Raw genomic sequence first — 22,419 nt, 5'->3', positions numbered from 1 at the left:
GCTCTGGCCTCGAGTGGCTGCTCTGTCCTCAAGGGGCTGAGCTGTCATCCAGAGGTGCTCTGTCCCCAGTGGGATACTCTGTCCTTGCTGTCCTCAAAGACAGTCCTACGGGGCTGCTCTGTCCTTGAGGATGCTCTGTTCTCAAGGGGTTGAGCTGTCGTCGAGCGGTGCTCTGTCCCCATTGGGATACTCTGTCCCCATTGTCCTCTCTGGGCTGCACTGTCCTCGAGGACAGCCCCGCGGGGCTGCTCTGTTCTCAAGGGGTTGAGCTGTCGTCCGGAGGTGCCCTATCCCCACTGAATTACCAAGCTCTTCTCTCTGCGATGTGCCGATCCCGACGGTCCCGAAGGTGGGCGCTGTTCTTTCTGGGTTGCACTGGTCCAGCTGGGTCTCTCTGTCCTGTTTGGGCATGCGTACTGGGGCCCAGAGAGAGCCATAGAGAAGCTGGCGGCCAGGAGGAAGCAGCCGGATGCGGTCACCATAGTGACCGGGGAAGCGGAAGAGGAAGGAGCGGGCCCAGGGGGCTGTGAGGTGGCAGCGGCCACAGTAGCGGAGCCGGCAAGTCTCCGGAACTTGGAGTCTGGTTCGTTCGTGTCTTGCGGCCGGGATTCGGGCTTTGTCATCCCCTAGAACAGCGTCAGGTCCTCTCCATTCTTTGCTCGGGATCTCCCTTCTCTGGGGTGTGTGGAAATTAGGCTGCTCCCCCGCTCCGCTTCTCCCCCCCACTCCCCGCACCCATCACGGTCCCCAACAAGTCAGAGGCCGAGCTCTCCCCGGGTCGGTGGGGCTGGAGTCCAACCCGCTTCGCTTCGGACTCCCTGGGAGGAGGCTCGCTGTCTTCCCCGAAGCTTCTATTCAACCTTAGGACCCTCCTTGTCAGGATCCTCCCTCTTTTTGCCTTCTCTCCCCCCCGAAAAGAAAAACGAAAAAAAAGAAAATAACAGCAAACTGGGCTTGTTTTGCTGCTTCCCCTGCGCTCTTTGAAAGAACAGGTTTTCAGCTCTAACCCCGGACAAACCCAGACTCGTCTTTGTCTCTGTGCAGACTTAGTATTTATCCCTGGCTTCTGGGAGGTAGAACTACGTTTTCCTTACGTTTGATGTAGGTACATCCAAAGTTAGCTGAGCTAGGCTTCCCCTTGCAGGGAGATTTAGCAGTCCCTTCACCTTCTTTGGTTTCTTTGGTATTTGAATCTTTCTTGGATTCTTTGGTCTAGAGCTGGAAGGGAACTTGATCTGTTCCAGCCCTCTCATTTTACAGATGAGGAAAGTGAGGCCCAGAGAGGTGAAGTGACTTGTCTAAAATCACATCTCTATTAAGTAGCAGAATCTCTATAGGTAGACCAGATAAAGGAGCAAGAACTCATGCAGCAAAGACTCCTGGAACCTGGCTCTTCCATTTCCCTCAAAAAACGATCCAGGCAAAACTGTTCTTTGCAGCTTGCCTTAAGGTAAGCCAGATTCCAGGGAAATGCCATCTGCTGCTGGGCTCTTTTGAGACGGTGTGGCTGCTTAGTCAGCAAGCTTGCCTACTTCACTCAGGTACCTCTTCTCAGATGCAGAATATTAGTAGCTCTTGGTCACTTTTGACTTGTGGACTACCCTGACCTCCCCCTTTCTCCACATCACCAAAGGGAAGGCCAGGAGAGCCAGACACTCTTTCTTGTATCATCTTGAACAGATAGGCCAAGTGAGAATTCTAGGGTATGGCTGATCTGGAACCTGGAACTCTGCAGGACAGGCAGATCTTGGTTGAGGCTGAGGTTAGTTACTGTGGTTGGTGGCTCTTGGTTTGAGGTGCCATGAATCTCTCCTCTTATCCTTCTTTCATCTCTTATAGCCACCACTTGCACTAGGTCTAGTGCAAGTCATTCTCTCCTTGTATCAGGAACAGGAGTCTAGTCCTTATGTTTGGTTTTCTCATCTTTCACCAAAAGACCAAACTGTGATCCCAGCTGTGGAATCTTGGTAAACTAATTGCAGGCCTAATTGCTTCCTGTTCAAGAGTTAGATTTTTCTGCTCTAACAGCTGGGGAGTAAGAGGGGGCTAAAAAATAAAGGCCTGGCTAGACTCAAGGGAAGCTCCTGGGTCCTGATTTTGTCTTGAACTTCCCTGGGAAACGCTAGATCCTGGAAGCACACCTACTCTGCTGTGCTATACACCACATTGACTCCAGGTTCTTAACATAAGGCTTTACATGTAGCATTACCCCAAGCTATATAACACATATAACATTTGCCCAGTTGATCCCCGAGGCTGTGCCCCTTGTTGGGGGAAGGCATCGCTGCCACAGGACACACCACCATGCGACTGAGCTCCCTTCTGGCTTTGCTGCGACCAGCACTACCCCTCCTCCTAGGACTGTCCTTGGGGTGCAGTTTGAGCCTCTTACGGGTCTCCTGGATCCAGGGTGAGGGTGATGACCCCTGTGTGGAGGCTTTGGGGGAACTTGGGGGGTCACGGAAGCTAGATTCAAGGACCCAGCTTGGCCAGAGTGATGAAGACTTCAAGCCCCGGATTGTTCCATACTACAGGGATCCCAATAAGCCATACAAGAAAGTGCTCAGGTGAGAGTTGTGCTCTGTATAATCCTTGAAATACAGGAACCCTACCTTGGCTTTATAAGAGGTCAAATTTGTAAGCTCCTTGAAGGCAAGAGGGACATCTAATTCACGTTCAGTAATCCTATAAAAACACTTACAGTGCCAGATATTCGGGAATACTCTTTTTTGGTCCACACCTATAATTTCATCAGTGTAAGGAATTCCCAATATGAAAACTTCCTCAGGTGAAGCAGATCAGCAACCTGTTAAATTACAGTCTTTGAGAGTTGCCTGGGATATTGAAAAGTTAACTGATTGACCCATGGTCACTTTGCTTGATTGGTACAAGATTTAAACCTGTCTCCCTGACTCCAAGGCCAGTTCTGCCTGTTATGCCAGGGTGCCTCTCTAATCAGTGAATGAATTGAGTGTCAGTAGAGATAGTCTCTTCCTTCTTTCCTAGCCTAATCTTAAGGTAGCATAATCTGAAGGACAAACTGTATCTCAGAAGGGCTCTGGAGAGTTGAGAAGTTGGTCCTTTGACTTCGGTGGTCTCTCTACAGGACACGGTATATCCAGACGGAACTGGGCTCTCGTGAACGGCTGCTCGTGGCTGTACTGACCTCCCGGGCCACACTGTCCACACTAGCAGTGGCTGTGAACCGCACTGTGGCCCACTACTTTCCTCGGCTACTGTATTTCACAGGACAGCGAGGTGCCAGAGCACCTGCTGGGATGCAGGTGGTATCCCATGGGGATGAGCGCCCAGCCTGGCTCATGTCAGAGACCCTTCGCCACCTTCACACTCACTTTGGTGCTGACTATGACTGGTTCTTCGTAATGCAGGATGACACTTATGTCCAAGCTCCCCGCCTGGCCGCGCTTGCTGGCCACCTTAGTATCAACCAGGACCTGTACTTGGGTCGGGCTGAAGAGTTCATTGGTGCAGGGGAGCAGGCCCGGTACTGTCATGGTGGTTTTGGCTACCTGCTGTCTAGGAGCCTCCTGCTTCGGCTAAGGCCCCACCTGGATGGCTGCCGTGGAGACATCCTCAGTGCTCGTCCTGATGAGTGGCTTGGGCGCTGCCTGATCGACTCCCTGGGCATCGGCTGTGTCTCTCAGCACCAGGTACTGCCCTCCCATAACCTCAGGCTCCAAGAGGCTCATCAGAGTCTCCTGAGTGGTCCTGGAGCCCGACTCAATTGATCTCTGTAGAAGCTGCTGCCAATACAACCTTTAGTTTAGTAGCTACTTGCATTTTCAGCAAAAGCCATCCCTGCCACCAGTCTGTATTTGCATCAATCTGTACCTTCCCTGCAATAGTCATAAAACTTCAGAGACACCAAAATTATTAGCTCAGGACACTTGACCAATAGAGACAGGAACAATACTGAACATATGGGAATTTACTAGACATGGCCTTTACCCCCAGAGAAGAACCATCTTTTCCCCTTAATGAACACATCTGTTCTTCTCCCAGAGAGAGAGTGAGAGCTACTATTACACATTCAGCCCTCTCCTGGAGAGAAAAGGACTGTTCCTGGATATGTTCCACCCTTCCAGTCCAGAAAGATGGGGCTCTTCCCTGGAGAAACAGGAGGCCCATTTAAGGGAATGGGGTATTCTTAGCTGCTGATCTCTCCTTTTGGATATCAGAACAATGGGACTCAGAAGTGAAATTGAGGTGCAAGCTGGAGTGAATTTACAGTCCCCTTCCCCTACCTCCTTTAGAACACTGGGGATGAGTAATCCAGCAGGGAAAAGGGAGGTTCTTGGGCAAGAGACTCTTAAGGGGCAGTGGGCAAGTCCCCTGTATTGGGGGGGGGGTTAGAATGCAGTGGGCATATATACAAGTTGGGTGAAAAGGACATTGTCTTTTCTCTGTCCCTCTAGGGGCAGCAGTATCGCTCTTTTGAGCTGGCCAAGAACAGGGATCCTGAGAAGGAGGGAAGCTCAGCATTCCTGAGTGCTTTTGCTGTGCACCCTGTCTCTGATGGGACGCTCATGTATCGGCTACACAAGCGCTTCAGTGCCCTGGAGCTGGATCGGGCCTACAGTGAGATAGAGCAGCTGCAGGTGAGCCAGAAATTGGAGATAGTTTACAAGGTGGCTTTTGTCATAGGGAGAGGGAAGATAAAGGAATTGAAATGGGTTTACAGTGAGAAAGCATCCAGATGAGCTGGAGCAGTGGACTAGGCCAGAATGGAAAAGAAGGTGGTGACTAGATCTGATTTTTGACCATCTTTAGAGAAGAAGATTTTGACTCATGTCTAAGATAACCAGAGGGAGAAAGCTACTGGGTGAGCCCATGGGCTGTTTAAGTGTCTGAGGTTATGTGAGGAGTAAAAGAGGCTACAAGCAAACTCTCAGGGAGATATGGATACAGGAATACTGTGTGTACTGTGTTGGGCAGAAGCCTGGCAGTTTCTCTTAATTAAGAAGAGAAGCTTTTGTTCCTGCTCCTGGGGACTTATGACCTCCAGAGATGTCTAGATGTAGTAGGTTAATGTACAGCTAGGGGGTGGGGGATGGAAACCATATATAGACAAAGTAGGGGCAAGAACAGGGCCTGGCTGTGACAGGGATGTGCTATTGGGTTTGGGAATGATGGAGAAAAGGTTGTTACAATTTATATTTCTCTAGTGCTCTTAATTTTTGTTCAAAACAATTAATTTCTATTATCTAACTCTCAAAACAACTCTGTGAAGTGGATAGGGTTAGTCTTATTATCTCCATTTTACAAACGGAAGAAAAAGGTTTCATGATATGCCTAAGTTCCTGTGGCTAATGAATGGCAGGGCTAGACCTGAAAGGTGAATTTGAGCTTAGAAAGCCCTAGCTATGTGAGGCCCTGTGTAAGGCTTTGACAGGTTATGCTCTCTCTTTCTCTAGGCACAGATCCAAAACCTTACAGTGCTGACCCCAGAGGGTGAAGCAGGGTTGAGCTGGCCAGTGGGGCTCCCTGCCCCTTTCACTCCACGCTCCCGTTTTGAGGTGCTGGGTTGGGATTACTTCACAGAGCAGCACATCTTCTCCTGTGCAGATGGGGCCCCCAAATGCCCGCTCCGGGGGGCCAGCAGGGCAGATGTGGGTGATGCTGTGGAGACTGCTCTGGAGCAGTTGAATAGGCGCTACCAGCCCCGCCTACGCTTCCGAAAACAGCGGCTCCTCAACGGTTACCGCCGCTTTGACCCAGCAAGGGGCATGGAGTATACGCTGGACCTCCTTTTGGAGGCTGTGACCCAACGTGGGCACCGTCGAGCCCTAGCTCGAAGAGTCAGTTTACTTCGGCCACTGAGCAGAGTGGAAATCCTACCTATGCCTTATGTCACCGAGGCCACGAGGGTACAGCTAGTGCTCCCCCTTCTGCCTACAGAAGCTGCCGCTGCCCCAGCCTTTCTAGAGGCCTTTGCAGCTGGTGTCCTAGAGCCAAGGGAACATGCTTTACTGACCCTGCTGCTGGTCTATGGGCCACGGGAGGGTGGTCGAGGGGCCCCAGACCCCTTTGCAGGGGTGAAGGCAGCAGCAGCTGAGCTGGAGCGCAGACACCCTGGGACACGACTGGCCTGGCTTGCTGTGCGAGCTGAGGCACCCTCCCAGGTGCGGCTCATGGATGTAGTCTCAAAAAAACACCCAGTAGATACACTCTTCTTCCTAACTACTGTCTGGACAAGGCCTGGGCCTGATGTTCTCAACCGCTGCCGCATGAATGCCATCTCAGGCTGGCAGGCTTTCTTCCCTGTCCACTTCCAGGAGTTCAACCCTGCTTTAGCCCCAGTGAAGTCACCCCCAGGGCCTCCTGGGGCTGGCCCTGATCCACCCTCCCCTGCTGGTCCTGATCAGCCTCGGGGGGCCTCAGCTGGAGGCCGATTTGACCGGCAGGCCTCTTCCGAGGGGTGTTTCTACAATGCTGACTACTTAGCAGCTCGAGCCCGGCTGGCCGGGGAACTGGCTGGACAGGAAGAAGAGGAAGCCCTTGAGGGACTAGAGGTGCTTGATGTTTTTCTACGCTTCTCAGGACTGCACCTTTTTCGTGCAGTTGAGCCAGGCCTGGTGCAGAGGTTTTCACTTCGGGACTGCAGCCCGAGGCTTAGTGAGGAACTCTACCATCGCTGTAGGCTCAGCAATCTGGAGGGATTGGGTAGCCGGGCTCAACTTGCTATGGCGCTTTTTGAACAAGAGCAGGCCAATAGTACCTAATCCACTCCTCTGTACACTGGTACTTCCTTATCCCTTCCCTTTTGCTGTTTTTGCCCCAGGAAGGGCAAGGCAAGATGGTCTGAGACAGATGGAGAAATTGTTACTGTATTTTTTTTAAATGAGAAATGTTATTAAAAGTTTCTTCTACCAAATTATTGTTAGGTTTGGAGGCAGGGCTGAGAGAAAGGAAAAGTATGAGGGGAAAGGAATGTGAAAGCGTCCTTCCCAATGAGCCACTGTCTTTTGCCTCTTCCAACTTCCCAGTTCCCAATAACTACACAGTTACTGGTAGCCGAATGACCTTTAATCTGGTCCCCTCAGCCCCACATGGAAAATATCTCAGAAGTGATGTTACAGCCCAGGGGGCGGTCCCTGGGGTGGGGGGGGACCTGGCCCTGGAGGTCCATGGTGGAGTCTGGTCCAAGGAGGTGTCCCTAGGTGTTGCGCACACCCAGGGATTGCTCCAGTTCCTGCCTGCGCTGCTGGATCTGCAGAAAGGAAGAGCAGTACTGGGTGCAGCACCCCCAGGGAGGGAAGAGCCCACCCACAGGCACACAGGCCACCTAACCTGGGCAGAAATCCTGGGAGCAAGCTTCCTGTGTTTAGATGGGAGCAGGGGAGGTACTGTACCTTGGGGGCGGAAGAAGGGAGAGATTTCCCCATAGGGAATAGGAGAGATTTCTCCAGGGGGATTCTCAATGAAGAAGCTATTTTTTTTTAAATAACTTGCCCTGGAATAGAGTGGATAGGGAAAGGAGAGTGTACGTGGTTGGAACTATTGTGCTACCTTGCAGTAGAAATAGCGGCTGACAGCTTCCTGGGACCAGGGCTGGTGGTAGAACTCTGCCCGACGTTCCTCCTCAGGATTTCCTGCTACATCTGTCATTACCTGAAGGACAGCACAGGAATCAGCCTCTCAACCCAGAACCAGCTTTCTTTTCACCCATCTTCCTAACGCTAAAAATCTACCAAATCTCTTTCATTCCTCACTCACAACCCTGAGCTTTTCCTCCACTCCAGCGTCTTACCTTAAGGTCCCGACTCTGGGAGCGGAGAAGGTCTTGGACATAGCCTTTGGGGTCTCTGGAGAAACTCAGCATGAAGTCCCTCTGAATCTTGAGCTGGTTTATAGACTCAATGGTCTCATGGATCTAGAAGTGAAATAGAAAGGCTTTCTTATTCTGAACCTGTCTCGATGGCAGAAAGAGAAGTCATGAGAGAGGGAGGGAGTAGGGTGTGACTTCATTCTCCTGTGCTTCCAAAGGCAAGTCTTCACATCCTTTAACCCTTCAAAGATCTTAAGGAAGTGGGGGAGAGGGGAGTGGCACAGGAAGATACTGAGATTCAGGAAGCAAAGGGAAAAAGATGGAAAAGTCATCATCTGCTTATGCTCCAGGACATTCATTCTATATCTGCATTTTGTTCTCCAGGTTTATGCTCAGTGCCAGCTCTAAGTACTGACCCTACCTTACTGTCCAGGGCACTGATCTCCTGCTGGTTGGCTGTGGACAGAAGGAAGCTGCTCATCTGACCCTTCAGTGGCTCTTCCACCTCCACGTCAATATCATAGCATGCTGTCTTCTTCTGGTCTGAGGGGTCCACACTACCAGGAGAAAAGCAACCCTTCCAGATTCCAGGGCCTGTACAGGGCCCAAGAGGCTTGGGATAGGAGCCAAAGGGATCAATGGGAAGCTGAGGAAAGACCAAAAATTGGAGGCGGGGAAGGGAAAGTACCTGGAGAATTCTGGGGTGGGGAGAGGGAGAGGAACTATCTCACCTGATGACATGGTTGATTACAATTGGGTCTGGGGGCAGTAGCAGGGCTGTGAGGCGCTGGGGGATTTCAGAAAATTTCAGCCGAGGACAGTCAAAGATCTGGGGAAAGGGGGTAGGGGATAGGAAATATATCACCCTTTTGTGCTTGAGGATGTCAGGGTCCTCATTTCATTTTTCCAACTCCAGAAAAGCCCCATTATGGAGACTGAGACCAGCCATCATTACTCAGTAAAAATGGGGGTGTGGTGATATGACTAAAGAAAGAACTCTTACTCTGAGATTACCTTCTGAGATTATTTAATAATAGCTTAGTGATCCTCCCACATTTGTAGAATTCTTTATATTTTTCAAAGTGTTTTTTACATGCATTATATATTTTTCACAAGAGTCCTATGTGGTAGGTGAGGCTGGTATTTCTATTTCAGAAACAAAGAAAATTTGGCTCCGAATGGAAGTTAAGAAATCTGTTCAAGGTCATGTAGATCTTGGGGCTAGAAACAGAACTGATTCCTAACTCCCAGAGAACCTGGGCTTCTAAAACGCTAGAATTTTGGAAGACTCTAGGTCTGGTTGAGGACACTCAAATGGTTTAAGTGACTTGTCTGTCCACACAGGCATTTAGTGGTGAAGTCAGGATCAGAACCCAGTTTTCCTGTTCCTGATCTGTTGGTCCTTCCTCTACACATGTGGCCTCCAATGAAAATCTACTTCTTGAAAATCTTCTCCATGAAGCTTGAAGCCTGCTCCTGCGTGTAGTAGGGAGTTCAATAAATATTCATTAAGTTAGGGAATTTGATCCTCAATGCTCTTGGGCAGTAGGAGAAGAGGTAGCATCCCCATTTGCAAGATGAAATACAGATTCAAGAGAGTTTTAGGTTCTAGTTACCTTGGAAGTCTTTGTCCCTACTCCTTGCTCCCTCAGATCCCTGGATTTAGGGGAGAGGTTACCTGCTGGAAGTACTTGTCCCCATTGATGTACTCTTTGTCATGAGAATCCTGCAGCCGATTAGTCTTTACGTATTGCCACAGGGCCTGCACGATGGCTGATCGGCTCTGTGTGTGAAGCCCCAGCAGTCGTGCCAGGCGAGGATCCAGTTTGAACTGGGGAGGCTGTAGGAACAAGTACAGGGGAGGATAAAGGGAGGTGGACGGGCAGACATTTTGGAACTGGGGACCGTGAAGAAAGGGCTTCTTTGAGATAAGGCATTCCCAAAGGAAGAGACTTGGGGAAGGAGAAGAGGGTTTCCAAGGGGCCCAACCCACAGGTCTAAGGCAGGGGGTCTATCTGAGAGAAAAATCACTGGGGGCCTCTCGGGCCTTTTCCCACAGAGGACAAGGGCACTGATGTGGTTTTTGAGGTGAAGCAGGCAGGAGGGAGCAGGTACCTGGTAATCCAACATAAGGAGTAAGGTGCAGCGCACGCTCAGGTCCCCTGGCCGTTTTACCTGGAATCCATCCGTTTCCTGTGTTGTGGGTGTCCGGTGCCACTGTCCAGGGCAAAAAGAGCTAGGTTACCACCACAGCCCTGCCTGAATTTTGGGTAACTTTGAGCTCCAGGATGCCATTTTCTAGGCTAAATGCTGAGACAGCTTGGAAATGGTGGTGATCTTAGTCGGGGACCTGTCTGCAAGCTGCTGTAGAGTACTGCACGCAGGAGGTACCTAATAAATGTTTGCTAAAAGGATCAATCTTGGGCTCTGTGTGGAGAGGGCAGGACTTGGGGGGCACAATAACAAGACTTTTTTGCTGTATGAATAAATGAATGAATAGGATCTCTCACCTCCACCAAGTGGTTGTCTGGGCCATAGAGATCTTTGTCCAGCTCAATGACCAAACTCTTAAAGAAGGAAGAGAACTTCCGCTTCTGCTTGCTGGGCTGTGGGAGCAGAACAGGGGCCGTGGGGGCAAAACAGGGGCCATGGGGGGTAGAATAAGGCTGGGCTGGGAGCAGGCAAGGGAGGGGCTATCAGGATGAAATTGATGAGGGCAAGATAGGGCAACATGAACACATGCAGCCTCCTCCCTTCCTCCCCTAGAATTGTCCCTTCTGCATAAGCACCCCAATTCCCACATCCCTTCCCCTCATCCCATCCTATCCCATTGCCTCTGTCTTGCCCCCTGATGCCTGGCACAAATATAGCTGCTGCATCTGTCCCAGCAAGTCCATCGTAGACCCATAACCCACCCCGGAACCCGTGGAGAGACCTGGGCCAGGACGTACGTCATCCAGCAGTTTCCCCTCCACCCGCAGTTCCCAGGATGCGATGCTGCCATCTGAGTCCTCTGCATCTGGCTTTGCAGGGTTAAACGTGTTGGAGATATAGAGCCGAAGCTTCCTCTTTTGCTGTAGAAGAAAAAAGAGTGACACACCCACCACTGAGCAGTCAGGGAAGAGCCTTTGATCCCTGAGGCAGATAGCCAACTTGTAGGACCAACATTTTATTCTTCGGGGAGGGTACCATATGCCCGTCTACCTTAGAACAGATGCTATAATATCCAGAGGGCAGATATCAAACTCCCCCAGGGCAGATAATAGCTAACTTTTATAAAGAGCTTTTTCAAGTTTGCAAAGGACTTTACCAACATCTCATTTAAACTTTCCTCAATGATCCTATGAGATGGATACTTCAGGTATTATCCCCATTTTACCGATGGATCTGAAGCTGAGAGGTTAAGTAATTTGAGATTAAATAACTTGCTTGTGGTCACATAGCTACTTAGTATTGGGAGATGGGATATGAATCCAGACCTCTCAATTCTCATCCAGTGTCTTCTACCACTGCTGCTTCCTTATACTCTATCCTCTGGTAATTAGATACTATGTGCCCAAGGGCCTGGCTCTGTGGGGTCCCACTTCCAACCCCGTGACACCTTCATTGGCCTTTTCAGGGCTTCTTGGATGTCCACTCGCTTCCGCATGATGGTCTGGTCCAGCTTCCTCTCAAAGGCCAACAGGTCCATGTAAGCCTGGGACTCAGGGACCAGCTCTCGGATCTGGAGGGGAGGGCAGAGAATTAGGGGCTTCAACAAACTTGGGCTATGAAATGTAGAGATGTCGTCTTCTCCCAGGACTTTGGAGTTAGGGGTGTCTAAACTCTGAGTGTAGAACGTGAGGGTTTCAGTCAATCCTGAGGTGTGGAATTGACTGAGGAGTGGGGAGACTCCATATCCATATTTGCTAGAAAAGACTTCACAAGTTAGGGAGAAGGGGATTATCTCATCCTTTAAGGCAACCCATCCATTCTGTCATTAGGGAGGGGGAGAATCAGCTGGCAAACTAAACCAGCAAGGAGAAAAGCTGCCCACTTTATCCTTTAACATAGTCACTGAAGCTTGGGGGTCTAATGAGACATGGTGGATTCCTAGTGGTCACTGTGAAGCCGAGGGCTCTTGGGTCCTTGAGACAACTGAGGGAGCCAGTAGCCATACTTTTGAGGACTACGGGGTCAGACCTTAGTCTCATAGTGCACAAACTGCTGGCATTTGGGTGACTTAGACATTAATTCAGGCTCCTACCCTTCACCCTAACAGTGGGACAATTACCCTGTTCAGTCTCTTTGCTACCCTCTCCCTATTCTCCCAACCAGTCTCTATGCCAGCTCTCTGAAGTATTCTACTTCCCAGCTTAGCCCCAGGCTCCAGTTTCTATTCCCCTTAACCGTGCCCCCCAAAGCTTCTGTACCCCTTTTTGTCCCCAGTCTCTATTTCTAGATCCCTCAACTTCCATTTACTGAAACCCCACCTCCCCCAGCTCCAGTCAGCATTCTGGCCCCTCATATCTCTGCGTCTTTCCTCTGTCCCCCTCCCCCCTCCCAACCCGCTGGCCTGGGGAGCCTCACTTCTTAATTAGCTTTTTAGAGAAAAAGTGAAAGTGACTGTGACGAAGAAGCTTTGGCCCGGAGGGAGGAGGGGGAGGTATCGCAGTGGGGGGGGGCAGCAGAGGAGGGGAGCAGAAAGGGAGGGGGACAGGCAGGGGGGCTGCCGTGAAAGGCACTCACCCTTTGAGGGAGGATTTTGTCAGCCATCTTCCTCCTCTTGGCACTGTACATTTTTTAAAGAAAAAACCAGGTTACCATGGCGACAGATCTGGGAGTAACGAGGCCACCTGCTAAATTATCCCGACATCTCCGCCCGCCCGGCTGGGGTTCCCACAGCCTGCCCGCTTGCCTGAGGGGCTGAGCGGCCAGGCAGTGGGGCTGGGGCTGGGGCTGTGACCTTTCCTGGGGGACAGGGCTGACCATAATCACTCCCTAGCCTAGAATCCCTCTCCCTCCCACCGCATCCACAGGGTTAGGGAGGATCTGGAACAACTTGGACTTGGGGGACAAGGAGAGGGAGTGATATTCAAAGGTCTTGTTGGCTTGGATTTTGCAGGCAGCTTGGACTGGAAGGAAGACCAGGGATGGGGGCAGGGCAGGGCTGGGGAGCTCGAGCCAGTAAACTCCAGGGTTATCAGGTTAACTTTGGGGGAGAAGGCATGGGTTAGGGCCGGTGGCCTAAGGGAAAGGAAGGCTGCTTTCTTTCTAGTCACAGGGGAATGGGCTAAGGATGTGCCCCAGCTTGGGGGTGAGGCATTCAAAGGATACACATGCATGCACAACCAGGATGATGGGTAGGCTCTGGGGACACTCATGTCTATATCCCTTGTATGCCCATGCTAGGGGCATCATTTAGTATTATATACAGTTAGGGAGGTGTGGCTGGCAACTGGAGACTGAGGGATCAAAGCCACATTGGGGCTTAGGGAAAGATTTGAACTTTCTCTTATAAGGTCTCTGCCTCTGACCCTCAAATAGGATTAAATGCTCCCTAAGATCCCTTCCAACTGTAAATTGTACAATCCTAGGATCTGTTCTTTAAACAGAGGCTGGGGAAATGAAAGGCTCTGGTTTAGGCATGTACTGGGACGATAGCTCCACACTGCCCCCATGTGGTGTTCTGTCTCATTGCCCAGCTCCCCGTTCAACCTCATCCCCCACCTTCTTATCCCACCCGAGGGAGGTGAGGGGAAAGCCTCTTTTTTTCACAGGTGTACCTCACTTTAAGCTAACTCACTATATGGAAAATCCAGATTTACATGTGATAAACTGGGGACAAGTTATGCTGTTCAGGCTAGCGTCATTTACTTTACCATGAGACTCCTTTGAACTCAATGGATTTAGAGTTGGAAGGAACCTCAGAGGTCATTTAGTGAATTCTTTCATTTGACAGATAAGGAAAGTGAGGCTTTAAGGAGTGAACTGAACTGAATGTTTTAAAATAGGATTCAAGTGAACATTAATGATAATTTACAAAAGTTCTAATTACACCCTTTTCAAGAATTCATCTGTTGTGCAAAGTAAGGCTTCCATGTTTCACTAACAACCAAAGACCTAAAGGGAGTTTTGTATATGCAGCCCAAGCTGCGGCAGGGAGGAAGCTGATACTGGTGGGACTGAACTGGATCAAGAGGATATGGAGCCACGCTTGATCTGGTAGGCTTGGCACCTGTCTTGCGGCCTCTAAGACCCTCCCAGGACTATAACCAATTGAGCCACCACCCCCAAGAGCTGACAGAGAACCAACGGAGCAGATATGCTGGGGCTGAGAGCCAGGGGGACAGTAATGATGGGAGGTTGGGGAGAAGGGACAAGGTGGGATAAGGGCAGGCAAGAGAGCACATGGGGAATGCAAGGAAGAGGCAGAAGCTGGGGATATGCCATCACTTCATAAATGAGCTATGGAAGGAAAATAGTTTGGAAAGCCAAAGGCTAAAAAAGCCTAAAGGAAGGCCATTGACTCTAGGTCACCTATTTAAATTCACCTAGAATGGGGAGTGGAGGGGGGAACATATTCTTCCATCTTGATTACTCCTAGCTAAAAACTTTGCCCCTAAGACTAGCTATTCCCAAAGCCAATCACTCTCCTCCCCCCCCTCCTTCCCTCCACTTGCAGGTAGCTCTCTCACTCACCTGCGGCTCCTGGTAGGGGCTGTGGGCACTGGCTGGCCCTGACTCTGCGCCTGGCTCTGCCCGGGTGGGGGTGCTGCTCGCTTGCGGGCTGGCTCCATTCCGGCCGGGGCCAGGCCAGGCCGAACGGCGGGGCTGCCCATGTACGGGGAACCCGGGGGACCCATGGGCGCCCCCTGATGGGGCATCCGGGCTCCAGACGGCATCCCGGGGCGCTGGGTTGGGGAGCAGGGTGAGGGGGAGAAGGGGAGCAAAGCAGAGACATGGCGAGCCAGTCAGACTGGAGCAGCTAGCCTTTGAATCTGTTCTCCAGAGATCACACCTGGAGGCTCAAAGCCCATTTGAGATTTAAACCTCTAATTTGGCCACATCAACATCTGGATACAGCCGACAGTAACAGTCCTTCCCCACCCACCTCCCAAATACCTTCAGAAGTCCAAGACACCTCAGCTACGACCCTGAGCTTTCTAGGCTGCTAGCAATGAGAGGGATGAAGGGGGCAGAGTGGGGGGGGGAGGGGGAGAAGTATCAGGGTGTAGAATATGCTCTACTTTAGTGCAGTTCATTCTTACAAAAGGAAGCTGCGCACTTCCCAGATCCCCTAATGGGATCCGTTTGAGTCCTATTCAATCGGGATCTGCAAGAGTAAATAATAATAGCGCCTAAACTTTTTTCATGCTTATTATCACACCACCTAGTGCAGTAGTTTGCATACTGGTCTGGACATATAGGTTTCAGGAATACCCTCTACTATGGCACATCAACAACTGAATTGCAACCAATAGTCTTTAAGAGTTGCCTGGGGTACTGAGAATTTAAGTCACTTGCCCAGGATCGTGCAATCAGAGTACATCCGAGGAAAGAGTTGAACCCAGGGCTTACGGACTCAGGGACCAACTATCATGCCATTACCTCTCTTCAATACCTCAAGGACCTATCATCATCTTCATGTGGGCTCTCCCTCACCAATGTGTGTCCTAGGCCTTCATTTGCCTTAGAAAACATCACATCAACATGAGCTGCTACAGCAGCCAGCACTCTGACAATGAACTTCTTTGCACTTGGTTGGGTCGTGCTTGCATGGTAGATACAGTCAATCACTGGCCCCATACATGAAGTCTCTCCAGCTTGAGAGCACATGCCAGAACTACTTATACTTGGCTGGCACAGTTTTCAAGACCCAGGGTCACCTCTTTATCACAATGATGAATCATAGTGGGACATCTGTGGAGGTTGTGCATGAGCAGGAATTCAATAAATATTTGCTGAATGAAGGAATCTCATATGATCCTCACAACAATCCTATGCCATTAGTAGGGAAAGTATTATTACACCCATTTGACAAACTAGGAAAGTAAGGTTTAGTGATTTGCTTGAGGTCGTAAAATTATAGAATGTTAGGGCTGGAAGAGATAGATCACCTATAGATTTCAAGAGGTCTGTGAACTTAGATGGTAAAAATTACATCTTTATTTCAATATAATTGGTTTCCTTCATAATTTTATGTGTTTTATTTTATGCATTTAAAAACATTCTGAGAAGGGGTCCATAGATTCACCAGACTGCCAAAGGTTGTCCTGGTCACCAAAAAAGGTTAAAAAACTGCTGATCTAATCAGCATCCCTTTTTACAGAGAGGAAAGCTATATGTTACACAGCTAATTTGTGGCAAAGGCAGGATTAGGGAATCTAAGCCTCAAGGCTTCTAGTTCTGTAATTTCCTTAGAGGATGCTGCCTTTCTAAACTCAAGGGCTAGACTCCTGGGGCTCAATCCAATCCAATCCCAATCCCCAGCCCTGTCTAACCTTGTCTCCTAATTTCTTACTTCCTAACCCTGTCTGCTCTGTGGTTCTAAATAAAGGGGCTATCTTTTTAGAGGGGATGAGAACCGTAGACCAGTTCCACCTCTCCTTGGTAGACAGGAGGGAGGAAAGCAGTTACTGAAATATTACAAAGTAATTGGATGGAAGAGCACCACAGTCTGGTCAAGTCATGAGAAGGCTTTCTGGTTGGTTGAGTTGGGGATTAGAAGAATGGATGAATAAGTGCATACAGAAAACTCAGGTGGGTCAATCCCAAAATTGGCTTCGGTGTGTTCTAAGTAATGGCATCCTTTCCTGGGGCTATGAGGAGAATATGACTCCAGATTAGGGGCTCTTGGCAAAGAAGGAATCATGGAATAGGCTAGGCCTGGGGAACTTTAGTTAAGGATTAGGTTAGAAAACTTAGGTGCCACTCAGTCTGGGACTGGGTAGATTTCTTTTACACATACTTCTAATTACCTTGCCCTGGTGTATTATTTTTGAATTTGTATATTCTCTTTTTCTTTGTAAATAAATCCCAGAAAATGCACTCTTGTGGTCTAGAGGGGGTAGAAGGGAAAGAGGGAAATGGGTGCAATGGTGGCTGCAGCAGAGGAAGGAAGACAGGTAATTAGGGATTGGATATGGCAGTTCTCTGAATCCAAGAAACTAAGACAGCTTAGTGAGCCAAGAAGGTTGGAGAGCTCTGTGCCTCTGACTGGGGTCAGTGATTAGGGAAGTTTAGAAAATAGTGAAAGGTGGAAGCCCTACTAAGCTTCCCTTTGGAGGAGCTGATGCCCCTGGAAGCTGACTGGGATTCTGATTGGTATAAAGCCCAACAGTGGATCCTAAAATGAACCCTATTTCCAGGTCCCTGTTGGACCCTGTTTCTTGCTCTTTGGCTCCAAATCATCTGACTGAAATCCCCACTCCTCTCCTTTCCAATGAGACTCTGCTCTAATCCTGATCCATGTTCTGAGAGAAGAAGATCACAGAGGGATAGGAGACCAGCAGCTTTCTTTTGAACATGCTGGAGGACAGATTGGAGATAGGATCTTGTTGGGTTTCCCATTTCTTTTCTCATCTGGGGGTGATGGAAGATAGTATCCAAGATACTCTCATAGTATAGTACACTATAGTAACTATAGTATCCAGAGACAAGGTCAGAGGTGATATTAGAGTAGGTCAGAATATTGGGTCAAAGAAAGTCTGGGGCAGGTCAGAGTTGGAAATAGGTTCTGTAAAAGCCGAAGAGTAGGCCTTGACCTTGTTTACTTCCACTTCTCTTTGGACCACTCTTTTTTTTTTTTAAAGGCAATTGGGGTTAAGTGACTTGCCCAGGGTCACAAAGCTAGTGTCAAGTGTTTGGTCTGAGGCCGCATTTGAACTCAGTCCCCCTCACTTCAAGGCCGATGCTCTATCCACCGCACCACCTAGCTGCCCCTTGGACCACTCTTTGATAAGGTAGGAAAGAATATTTAGGGAATACAGTCCCAATCTGTCCAGTTTTCCCCAACTTCCTCCAAAGGTTCTGGAATCCTACATGAAATGTTCCCCTAACTGTCCTCCTCATTCTCACCCCCCCCAACTCAATCAAATCCTGCCACTCAATACAGTAAGGGGTCAGAGGGGCCTTGGAGAAGGAGATGAGGCAGAAATCAGCATCCCTGTCCCTCAGTGGTCAGATGACATGCAAATGAGATGCAAATGAGCAAATGAAGTGATCTACATGCTCATTAACCCCAATTGTCCAGGCCCTAGAAAACAGTTGGGGGAGGGAGGAGTGGGGAGCAAGGGAATCCAGGGACTACAAAGAGGGAGAAGAGAGATAGGGTCAAGGAAAGAGAGAGGGAGGTTAAGGATTCTCTGCACCTGTCATCTTCTCATGAAATTACCAGTTCTAGCCTAAGTGCTCCCCTCCCAGGAGTACAGCTGCCTTTGAGTCACAAGGAGGAGCCTATATACTGAGCCTGATGCCCCCAGAGCAGCCAACTCTCCTCTACCCCAGAATATCCCTAACCCTAATCTCCCCTCCCCCTACTTGAGGCCAGCTGTCTCTGCCCATCTCTCCTAAGGCCAAGATACTAAAAGGCCTCAGTATAAGAGAATCCTGGAGGGAGGGAGGGAGGGTAGTCACTTCCCCACAACAGACCCCCTTCCTCCTGTGCTGACTCTCCCTTTCCCCCCTCCCTCAGTCTCCCAGGAAGCCCCGCTGGTCCTGTCACTCACACTTCTGAGGTGGGTTGCTTGGTCATGGATATTCAGAGCAAGTCCTTCTTGGAGCCTTCGATTCCCCTTCCCCACCCACAGAGCAGACTCACAGAGGATTGCCTGATCTCTGTGGAGGGAGCACAGGGCAACACCCTGCAAAGCTCACAGCATAAGATCTAATGCTCTAAGTTGGTCACATCATTCCTTGGTTAGGCATATTAATTCCACATCCCATGCCCATTTTCTCAAAGGGGCTTCATTTGGAAATGGGCTTGAGGCTTAGTATTCTTGGGGTGAGTTTCCTCCAAATGCCCTTCCCTGGGGGTGAGCAACTCCAGAAGTAGACAGCACAGAAGTCAAGTCCAAGGGCCACCACAGGCCCTTCACCACTTAGCAAAGCTAGTCATTCCTATTCTTTCTTTATCAGGGGACCTCCTTTGCCTCCAAGAGAATTGGGGAGCTCTAGATCTCCTCCCCAAGGAGCCAAAAAGAACCACTTACATTCTGGAGAATTTGCCATAACCTAAAAGAGGACTTCCAATGGGGGCAAATCCCAAATTTGGTCTTTTAAATCAATTTCCTCTAAAAAATGAGGGGACCTGAATATACCTCCATCTCTTATCATCATCACCTATTCCCCACCAGGTGATGTCATGCCTGCCCCCCCCAGTCACTTCCATCAGTTCCCATCTTGCTCTACTCCCCTCACACACACACATCCTCTACTGACTCAGTGCCACAGCCCACATCCCCCAGACCATCGAGTTCTCTTTGGAGCCTCATTCCTTCAGAGGTATACCCTGGCCTTTCTGACATTCCATCTTCCCTGCTTCTGCCATCACAATCTCCCCTCTGGATGGTGACTCTGCTCTCTCTCTCCAGGTCCCAAGTCTCACACCCCATGGGGCCCCACCTCTTCACACCTTTGACGACCTGGGAACATCTTCCAGTGTGCTAAGAGAACTCTCAAACCTCAAACAGCCTCAGCTCTCCAAAGGAAGGCATCCACTGCGTGAGGGCTCTCCCTGTCTCTAGGGACAGGGGGCTCCAGGAGCTCTCCCACCACCTCCCTCTTGCCACGATGCTGAGGTTGCCTAGGCCTAGCCTGGACACCTCTTTGGGTGCTGGGAATTTCTCCCGATCACAGCTCCCTTAAAGTCACCTGCTACTCCACTCCCGAGTCCCGGGAGCGAGTAAGACCCAATGCTGATGTCCCAGCTCCGACAACCCTGTTTTCTCCCTGGCCAGGAGGGAGAGAGCGGCCTGAGTCACAGACTAAGTTTGGGGTCACAGAGAGGATGCCCCTACCTGAGGCTGTCCCTCAGATCTTCCCCTAGTCTTCTCCCCACGTATCCCCCAAGTCTCCAATGAGTGGGCGCCTCGCCCCCTCCCTGCCCATCCCCATTCCCATGGTCCAGGCTCTGAGGCTTTCCTGGCACACCTTGCCTTGGGGCTGGGGCGCGGGTCCAGCATGCCCCCCACCCCCAGAGCCGAGGGGAGCTGTGAGGGGAGAGCCCGCCTGGCCCCTCCCGGCCATCCCTCCATTCAGCCGGAGCCAGCTCACTCACCCTCCCCCGCTAACTTTCCCCCACTCACCACCCCATGGACCAGAAACTCAAAAAGTTTGCTTTTCGTGGCTTTGCGCGCCCCTCCAGTAACTTCGTCCGCGGCCATCGGGGTGGGCTCAGCCGCTCCTCTCCCTCACACACACACTCTCTCTCTCTCTTCCTCTTTCTTTCCCTTTTCTGCCTTTTTTTTTTTTCCTCCAACTCTCCCCTCTGAGTCCTGCTGGGCTCTCTCACACTTCTACTAGAGCGGAGTGGGGAGGGGGGCCCCTTCAGGGCTGCCCTGACGGCCCACGGCCCACGCCGCTCCTGCTCAGCTGCTGCCACCACTGCCGCTGCTGCTGCCGCCGCCGCCGCCGCCGCCGCTGCCGCTGCCGCATTCCTGCACTGATAAGACAGAAATAGTCCGGGCTGCCCGGGGTCTGGCTGTTTACTCGGTGGGGACAGAAAATCCTGCCTTTTTAAACCTCGCTGTCCAAACAGCGCAGATAAGCGGGGAGGCGAGCTCAAAATACCGTCTGTTGCTTGGCTCGGCTTGGCCTGCCTGCCCGCCCGCCAGCCCGCCCTGCAGCCCCGAGGCCTGGCTGGAGGGGGCGAGGGGAGAGAGGGGAGGGGAGGGGAGGGCTGCGAGGATGGGGGAGTGGAGGTTGGGGACCGGGGCTCAGCCACCCGGGGGCCGTCTCCGCAAATAGTTTCTGGGTTAGAGAATTCGCCAAGAGAGCCAGGCGAAGAACAATCATTTCCAACTTTCCCCCCCCTTCCCTCCCCAAGTTGTTCCTGCTGCATTTCTAAGGCTCTTTCCCCCAGAGACCTGGCAGGCCAAAGCAGGGAAACATTCACTGGCAAAGATTCCAGCATGAGACCAAGAATGGAAGAGCCCCTTCCGCACCGGGGCAGGGAGGCAGCAGGGGGTGGTGTGGAGGGCTGTGTGGGAGAAAGCCTGGATGAATGTGTGTGTATCCTTGCGTGTGCACAGATCTTTGAGAACGTGTCCCCTTTGTGTATGTGTGTGTGTCGATGCCTTTGTGCATGCGTGAAGACTTGTTCATGCGTCTACGTGCTTTTTTGTGTTTATCTTTGTGCTTAGAACTATGTATGTGAGCCTGTGGTCTGTCTGGATCAGCGTTCAGATGTCCATGTATGAGACTGACCATGTGCTGTGTGTTTCGGCCTGTTTGTAAGTGTATGCATCTATTTCTGGATATGTAAGTCTCTGCTGGTGTCTCTATGTGAGAAAGAGAGGGCTTAAGGGAAATACTTAGGAAAAAGAGAGGGCCTGAGAACAGGGAGAATGTGAAGGAAGAAGAGAATGGGAAAGAAGGCACAGTGGGCAGGAAGGATGAGAGTGCCATGCAGTAGGAGGGCCTTGGCCTTCAGAGGTCCTGTCTCTGGCCTTGGGGGCCTGAGAATGGAGAGAGTGGTGGAGAAGACACTGCAGCTGCCATCCCAGGCACCCAAGTCCCACTGGGACAGCTGTAGGTTCCAAAAGCATAGAAGAGCTGTCTGGGGAGGTGGGGTTTGGTCTTAGGGAGCCTGAGAAAAGGTTTGTGTGGGAGGGAGAGGCCAGGGAGTGGAGGAAGGGCAGGAAACAAGAGAACCCAATCTGTGAGTTCCAGCCTCTGCAGGGGAGCCTCTGACTCTGTCCCCTGACTCCCCACCCTCTGTTTCCACCAGCTTTTCTCCCCCATCAGTGGTGCTAAGGGGTGGAACACTCTGCCAGAGCCACCAAGGACAAAGGGTAGTCCTGTAGAGGCTCTCTAACCTCCAAAATCAACCTGAGGACAGGGGCAGTTAGCATGGCTAAATCAAGCCACCATCCTACTTCCCTTTGACTTCCAAGACCAGGTGCTCCAACTCAACCTTACAGTTCCAGATTCCACTGAAAGAACAGCACATAAAGAGGAGGAGAAAAGGAGAGCTTAGTCAGTCTGTTTTGCCTACTGCCTGGCTTTCTTTCTGCCATTGCCTGGTTTCTTGTCCATCCCCAGTGTCTTCGAGTGCAGACACTGATTTACACAGTCGCCACAGTCCCTTCTGTGTGAAGCCATGCCAATCCCAAAAGGAAGAAGCAAGACACTTGGACACTTAGAATCTGAGATTCTCCCAAAGGGTTTTTTCTTTGTTCATTTAGATGCCCCCCCTCAAATCAGAATAGAATAATTCCTGGAAAGGAATACTTTTCAGCCATCGAAAGCCACAATGGCTGTGTATAAAACATAGGGATTGGACAGGAACAGGAGGTCCAAGGGTTCTTTTGTACAGATTTCAGGGGTCTGTGAACTTGGATGGGGAAAAAAAAACACATCATCATTTTCACTAACCTCTAACTGAAATTTGGCATTTTCTTCAATATTTAAAAACATTTTTTCTGAGA

General features: G+C 50.5%; 2 protein-coding genes across 4 annotated transcripts in view; one reads left to right on the top strand and one right to left on the bottom strand.

The window, feature by feature from the left end:
- Positions 1–451: 451 nt before the first annotated feature.
- On the top strand, positions 452–6,895 carry CHPF2 (chondroitin polymerizing factor 2). Its single transcript, XM_020977844.2, has 4 exons — positions 452–2,567; positions 3,107–3,671; positions 4,437–4,619; positions 5,436–6,895. Exons 1-4 carry the CDS (start codon positions 2,305–2,307, stop codon positions 6,741–6,743), a joined length of 2,319 nt encoding a protein of 772 aa, XP_020833503.1. The 5' UTR covers positions 452–2,304; the 3' UTR covers positions 6,744–6,895.
- A 134-nt stretch (positions 6,896–7,029) lies between these two features.
- Positions 7,030–22,419, bottom strand: part of SMARCD3 (SWI/SNF related BAF chromatin remodeling complex subunit D3) — a 46,867-nt gene continuing 31,477 nt past the window's right edge. The window contains exons 1-13 of one of the 3 annotated variants that reach the window (XM_078152718.1): positions 20,283–20,846; positions 14,471–14,682; positions 12,518–12,560; positions 11,391–11,513; positions 10,741–10,863; positions 10,300–10,395; positions 9,905–10,006; positions 9,468–9,629; positions 8,521–8,618; positions 8,211–8,346; positions 7,772–7,894; positions 7,531–7,632; positions 7,030–7,231 (exon numbers count right to left, since the gene is read on the bottom strand). In XM_078152718.1, the coding sequence (XP_078008844.1) occupies positions 7,178–7,231; positions 7,531–7,632; positions 7,772–7,894; positions 8,211–8,346; positions 8,521–8,618; positions 9,468–9,629; positions 9,905–10,006; positions 10,300–10,395; positions 10,741–10,863; positions 11,391–11,513; positions 12,518–12,560; positions 14,471–14,682; positions 20,283–20,831 (1,923 nt within the window). In that variant the 5' untranslated portion in view covers positions 20,832–20,846 and the 3' untranslated portion in view covers positions 7,030–7,177. The other 2 variants (XM_020977846.2, XM_078152722.1) reach the window with 2 other exon arrangements.

Source organism: Phascolarctos cinereus, unplaced genomic scaffold (genome assembly GCF_003287225.1).
Source record: "Phascolarctos cinereus isolate Bilbo 61053 unplaced genomic scaffold, phaCin_HiC Scaffold_1;HRSCAF=81, whole genome shotgun sequence".
Lineage (NCBI taxonomy): Eukaryota > Metazoa > Chordata > Mammalia > Diprotodontia > Phascolarctidae > Phascolarctos > Phascolarctos cinereus.
This window is presented reverse-complemented; position numbering and strand designations above follow the sequence as displayed.